Source organism: Rhagoletis zephyria, unplaced genomic scaffold (assembly GCF_001687245.7).
Source record: "Rhagoletis zephyria isolate East Lansing unplaced genomic scaffold, Rhagoletis_zephyria_1.1 Rzeph_scaffold_16516, whole genome shotgun sequence".
Taxonomy (NCBI): Eukaryota; Metazoa; Arthropoda; class Insecta; order Diptera; family Tephritidae; genus Rhagoletis; species Rhagoletis zephyria.
In genome coordinates this window covers 4,417-11,772 of record NW_016173580.1, presented here as the reverse complement: position 1 = coordinate 11,772, position 7,356 = coordinate 4,417, and the positions used below count along the sequence as shown (strand labels likewise).

The 7,356-nt window shown below is 37.4% G+C and overlaps 1 protein-coding gene across 1 annotated transcript; it reads right to left on the bottom strand.

The window, feature by feature from the left end:
• Nucleotides 1–3,669: 3,669 nt before the first annotated feature.
• Nucleotides 3,670–7,156, bottom strand: LOC108379486 (bestrophin-4-like). Its single transcript, XM_017635841.1, has 4 exons — nt 6,978–7,156; nt 6,144–6,897; nt 5,907–6,080; nt 3,670–4,368 (listed from the first exon to the last, which is right to left on the bottom strand). The coding sequence occupies exons 1-4, from the start codon at nt 7,154–7,156 to the stop codon at nt 3,670–3,672; spliced, it is 1,806 nt and encodes a 601-aa protein (XP_017491330.1).
• Between the last annotated feature and the right edge of the window lie 200 nt (nt 7,157–7,356).

Here is a 7,356-nt window from a genome sequence, read left to right as displayed (position 1 = left end):
TTACATATTAAATAAACGAAAACAGTTTGCTATTAGTTTTAGGGTCTCACATGAGTTTCAACCACCCAGCTCTGCATCCCTTTTGCAGTATTTCAGAGACAGTTCTGAAATTTGTTGGGCGGAACTAGCGCTTTGCCAGAATGTCTCTAAATTTTGCTGCAGGGACGCATCTGTATATTAACGTGTGTGTTTTTGGCTTGCAGCGCAGTCATCTGCCTTGATGCGTGTTATTGTTTTTCCGCCTCGCAGCATGAAACTTCGACCTACCACACTTAACTCACATACATACATACATATGTATGTGTGTGCGTGGCGCTTTGGGAATGCGGAAAAGGAAAAACAACAGACGCCCCTGCCTACCCCCACACACACAGGCATACACTAAAATTTTTCCCACCATGCAAAACATGAGAAATAGGCAACAATCGTCAATGGCAACAAATTGGCAACTCACCGATTTATTGCTGTGGCGACAAATCGGCATCATCATTTCTTTCATGTCAACTTTGGAATAAATAAGTTATCAAAAATTCCCAAACTTATAAATTTCGCGTCAACAGTATTATCCAAAATCGTCTAATTTTTACCAAGGANCGCAACAAAAATTGTTTGGTGGGTTCTTTTACGAATGCTCCGCTCAGTGCTGCATATACGCGCACGAATTCTAAGTAAAGTATAAGTATATGCAAATTAGTTACGTCTCGCAGGATTCACCTAGCAAACTGAGACCTAGACAATTTTACAAACGTATTGTAAATATATGTATGTATGTGTGCATGCACAAAGTCACGCGAAAATATTTGGAGTAAGAAAACAATTCCAGGAGGAAATATGAATAGCTGAACGAAATTAAAATGTCATCAAGTGTCAACATTTCGTAAGCATCTATGCTTCCCTTATTCTAAATATGTATAATGTTTATTTACTCGCAACTCTAATAACAAGAGATTTCGGATTGAAAAACATGCTATATAAAATAAATATTTAGGGACTTTTAGTAATCATTAATCATTATTTTCATCTTTCTTAAGTTTGCAAACCTACTTTAGCAGCAATCTCTAGGCCTTTTCAAATAGCAGAAGCTCGGGAAAAAGTACTTATAAATAATATATATGTATATGTATACGCATTCATTTGGGATGAGCTGTGTATAAATACATACACACAATACAACATGCACACAAATGTCTCGAAGGATATTCAAATCACTTAGTTATTACATATTTATCCAGTTATTTCGTGTTTGTAGAGCAATTTTGGATATCTTATGCGCATATTTACACAGACTCCAGTTGAGAAAATTTACACGTTTGAGTAGTGGTTTTACTTTATGTGTCACTAGAATGTGTACAGCAATTTTTTTCATTGTTTTTTTTTTAAGTTTGTTTTATTTAAATGGTATTAGTTTTTAATAAACATATAGCTTAGCTCACACTACAACAATATCCAAAAACTCAAAGTTCTGACTTTGTAACAATTAAAAAAAATGATCGTAAAGTTTTCATAAAAATTTCACACTATTTATTATTTTTATAATTTTTTTTTTGGGTATGCAGTTTTAAAGCCCATTCAATTTTAACATAAAAAAATGTAAGTTTGAAGTCACTGCAAAATATTGTTGATTTTTGACATATTTCGCTTGTTTAAATTCTTAAACTGCATTTTTCAAGAAAGTTTAGGAAAGTGTGTTTATGTATTGGAATATGGAAGCTTAGAAATGGGATAAATAAGAAAAACATAAATTAGTGTACATATGTTTACGCCTATTTATATTATTTGCAATATGCATTCAATAATTTTATTGCAAGCCGAATAATTTTGGCCGTATAATTGTAAAAATTTAGGCAATTTCCAGCAATAAAATTTGCATTTAATTTGGAAAAATTACGGAACGAGCAAGTGCTATTGGTAGAAGGTAGGGTGGAAAAATTTGATTTGCCGCTAGTTTTTCAGCAAAAATTTTGTTGCATATCTACTCATCGAAGCCGTGTGAAGTGCATTCGCCATCATTAACAGATGTAAACTGATTGTTTGAGAATTTTTAAGTTAGAGATCAGAACGTATGAATAATTGGAGAAATACATATGGAAGTATTTATTAACATTTAAGAAAATCTTGTTGCAATGCCACCAGCTGAAAAGATTATTAATTATTTTGCCTCCCTTCATACCAGCTTTTATTCCAGAGAAACTCTCCTCAATTCCAGATATTTTAAAACTTATTTTGAACCTCTCAATTTGAATTGCATTTCTGTTCAGTGTGATTTTATAGATAAAATTATATTATATAAAAAAAATATATATATATATATATCTCATGATCCACTGATCGGATCTTAACCAGATAAGTATGGGGCCACCTCTGTGATACTACCTTTCCGACGCAAAAATAATTATCGAAATCAGTTGACGTGGTCCAAAGTTATGCGGTAACATACATAAAAAACAAAAAAAAAAACAAAATTCCGACGAACTGATAACCTCCACCTTTTTTGGAAGTCGGTTAAAAAATAAAAAAATATTCCGACGAACTGATAACTTCCTCCTTTTTTGGAAGTCGGTTAAAAAGTAATACGATTTCTCTGCTGTCCTACTAAAAAAATAATTCCAACAAAATACATACAAATGTACTACCAGAAGTATGAGAAACAAATCGCAGAGGATATTTAGTTACAATTAATTTGCAGTATGTCAAATGTTTCCTTTATTTTTCCTTTTATATAGATATATCACTAACTTTTACCGCGCTTGCATCAGTTGCAATTGCGATTGAATTGCATAGGTTCTTTTGCTTCATACGCTTCTTGCTAATAACATTTTCAATTGTTCCATTAACACAACATACATACATACTGTAATTGTAATTTTGTTGCAATTGCCATTCGTGTGGCGTAACGAACCGTAAATGATGGTAATGGCGCTAACTGCCGCTGTGCCACCAGCTGCTACTTTCGGCCGAAACTGCAATTTAGCGAGTGTTGACAGCTTCAGCCATTGCAGTCAATTGCTTTGATGTTGTGCCTGTTGTTGGCCGTAATTGTTTTTGTCCTTTGTTTTTGTTTGCTATTTCATTGCGTTGCTATATATACCACATGTGGTACATATTTGCTCAATCCGCCAACAGCACCAGCAGCATCTGCCTGCTACGTATATGTATGTACATATATGTATGTATGTTTATAATTATTACTAATATGACACGCAGTAAAAGTGAATGTCACACTAGGTAGTTGTTGTTATGTTGCATAACAATAGAAACAAAGCAATTAACTTTATTGCTTGTTAATTAACCAATTATTGCTATATTGCATTCAACGTGATCAAATTGCCACTTCAAATGAAATTGCGTATACGCCGTGGGTTGTCCAGTGGGATGTGCTAACCAGAGACCTAACCGGTTTTCCTTTATTTATTTCAACCGCTTCTTTCTACTAATCAACTGATCCATTAATCGAACCGAAATTTTCCACAAATAGTTCAAACCGCTGAACCGAAGGGACCGGTATACTTTCCTGGTTTGAACAATTCAAACGCAAATATAAATACAAATAACGTGTGTATTTATTTCATAAAATATATAAATACATATTTAAGCATAAAAGAGTTTTTTAAGTTCATAAATATATAACAATTCGAACTAAAATATAAATTCCACACAAGTCGATGTATTTTATTTTTCTTGCTTGTCTTCATCGTCCCTCTCATTCTTCGTCTCAATATTTGATGCTGCCTTGCTACGAATTGCACTACCGCTACTCTTGATACTCAGTGTATCAGTGCGATGGGTGCTCTGCTGCTGCTCCAGATTTTGTGGAGACACCGAAATAGTTGGTGGGGTGGTTAAATTCAAACCCGAAGCGATCAATGCAGGCAACTGCTCAGCCGTGGCGCTGGTCGCAGTATAAACATTTTGCATAATACGTTGACGTTGACGCTCCAAGCGCTGGCGCTCACGCTCCTCGCGCAGCAAATCAAAATCATCTTTTTTCCTTTCACCCTCTGGCTGTTCGTGCGCGTAGGTGATTGATTTGGCATTACTTGAAAGTGAGCGCGCCTGATCAACTGGTAGTTGGGAGCTTTTCGATTCTACAACACCCGTGCGGTCAGACGTGTGCGCTAGACGTGCGGCAGCAGAATATATATTTGTGACTACAAGCCTTTCGTGAAAGGATGTTGAAAGCTGATTTTTTTGCTCGCCAGATGTACCTGAGCTGCTGGAAGGACGTAAATGACTGACAGTGGTTTCTGTATCTTCTTTGCTAACTAGACGTTTCAGTGCAGAGTTGAAACGCGAAATGCTGCTGTGAAGGCTTGAATTGGTGGCCATATTATCGCGCCGCTTCCATACAAAGTGAGCTGCGCCATCCGACTGCAATACAGAATAAAGGTTGAATAAATTGTTTACTAACGAATTGCCTTATTTTTTATTTCCCTCTCTTTATTAGAGCAGAATATAAATCTCTGAATGTCACTGTTTGTAGCCAGGTATTATCCTTTCAACATCGGCATCGATTCAATATACTACATATGCATGGTTACCAAAAACCCCATTTACAAGATTATCAAGGTAAGCTAATATTTCTGGCGTTGTTACTTAAATGCTTATGAAACATAGATGCTGCGACCCGACTGAAGGCCTTCAATGCAGTCTGAATATCGTGTGTAAACCATTCGCTAACCGACCCGTGTGGGTCCTCAATCACGGACGACAGAGATGGAGTTTAAGCGGCGCCACTCCAAACTTTTCTTTGCCTTTGTGTGTAGGTGAAATAGGACGTTTATGTCTCTCTAATGTGATGACTGCATAAATATATATCTCTTCAAAACCATTCCGGTAACAGGCTATGTCGCGAGCTTGTGAATCGTCACGTATTTCAGAGCTGCTTATGATTGCGGCGAAAAAGCAAAGCTATATAGATGCCTATGGTATGCTACCAATATCGTTTACAGTTGTGATTGTGGTTATTGCTAGATTGTGGCTCCACTAACTAGGCCTTTATACAAATCTGCCATAGACAAAATGTTCACGATCGAAATACATTACACACGTTGGAAAGTGTCCAAACAGTATGCTTTAGATCAAGCAGGGCACTGCGAAGCGTTTTTTAAAATGAACACTGGAACTGGATTTTTCCATTGTTTTCGGGAGGCTACGTAGAATATTCAACTAACTTGGCGGCGAAGCGGACAAAGTCCATGGGGTCACTAACGATTAAATCGATTTGCGTTCAGGAGTGCCAAGGATTCCTACAATCTCTTCGTTTGCAAAAAGTAAATTTTTACCAGCTCCCAAGCCATATTGTTAATACGGAGAAATTGTTCTACGACCCTTTCTTCCTGAGGATTGGATAGAAAATCAACATGCTATAAGGACATGTGGGGGTAGGTATGGGTAAATTTTTTTGGAATCACAATGGGCATGTTTGGCCTCCAAATGTACTATTATAAAAGAGCTTCCCAACCTAAACCACCCCAATTCTTGGAAACAAAAATTGGACCCCAAGAAAAAAAAGATTTTAATGGTGGTATTTTCGACGATATTTAACACATGACCCCCAATGGTTACCTTCTGTGAGAAGCTTTTTCATAGCATAAGTATACTTGGAGGTTCGACACTGACTTCAGCTTAGAAATAAAGTTTCTCTATCATTTAGAAAGTATCCCTGAACAAATATCGCATCCCACCGAAGGCTGCTGAGCATTTATCGCTCTTACTCAAATTCACAAATTTATGAAAAAAAGTTTCATAATAACATTAACTCTGGCTGCGAAGAGCGCAATGCTCAACTTTAGGTGCTCACACAAAGCGTTACTTTTCAGCAGCGACTGCGGATATACTTTAGTAAGGCCCGACATATAAAGAATCACGTCTAGGCATACACTACCGTGTGACATGTTTTCTGTTACCTTTCCGACACCTGCGAAATCAGTTGTAGCTTTATGAAAATGCCCCGGATACGGCAGCCCCTCCGGCAATACTTCATCCCAATACTGATCTTTCACTAATTCCGGATGTTCGTGATGCATTTCATCGACAATGAAGTAGGAAACTTGTAAATTTCGATCAATCATCCAATTTACCTAAAATGGTACAAAAAAAAAAAAATATCAGATTAATGCAATTCCCAAAATTTTCATATCCACCTCAAAATCATCATCATCATCACCAAATGGATTCATGAGTGATTCCGCCACTTTCAGCCAACCCATGTAAAAGAAGAATTGCAGCGTTGTAAAAATTGGTACATAATAGTCTACCCAATGGAAGTGACCATCAGCATCGGCGACCTTCGGTACCCACTGTTGACCGATTAATGCCGCCAAAAAGTATGAGTACACAGCCAGTGTTACCACTTGTGTATAAACCAATGGTATTGGCACCGAATCAAAGTGTAATATAACGGCACACTTATTGCGAAATCCATCCAGTTGATCGAAAATAGTCTTGAGTGCAACATCATCGCGTATGCGTCCCTCCTTGCGTGCTCGCGACACAATACTGGCGGCCCACACGAGCGGCACCCAGTGCTTGCGATGCTTCGGAGATTTTTCATCCATAGCGATTAATACATCCTTCTCATTGTCCGTCAGCAGACCGGCATCCACTAGTGATTGCATTGTTGGAAAACGTTTCTTTACACTTGGCGCCACCATTGTAAATATCATGGTGAGACAGAGACAGACATAGCGCATTACGGTGCGACGCATTATGCGGCCACGTTCATCTTGGCCCACAAAGAGTGTGCTCACATAAACGGCGAGGGGATCGGGCCACGGAACGGTGATGTATTGAGTCCACCAGCGTTGCATGACGACAGCTATATAGAAGCCGAGCACAAACGAGAGCGGAATGAGCGTACTCGAGCTGTGGCAGTAGTGGACGAGGAGCTGAAAGATGCTGAAAATTTAATATTATTTCAGTATTCCTATATTTCTCGTTTTATATTTATGTATGTCATTATGTAGTTCTCATTTTACCGTTGTTGTTCTGGTCCCATCACAAAACGATATACTATGCCGAAGGAATAATAGATTACCAAGAACACAGCTAAATCGATCCAAATAATTTTATAAATGCTGCCCCGCCATCGTGCCAAGAGCTTAAGGAAGCAATTAAAATTACTAGTGGCCACTTGAGCTTGATATGATACCGTCATTTAAGCTGATATTTAATTCCTCGTATTTCATGCAATTATTTACGTAATTGAAAGTTCTTCTTTTCATTATTTCTCTTTGACAGTAAAATTTTTTATGGAACCATCATATGCTGCGGCATTCACTTCAATTATCGATTATTTTGGAGAAATCCAAATGAGTGGTTTATAAAAATTTTCATATTAAAAAATTCGAGAAATTT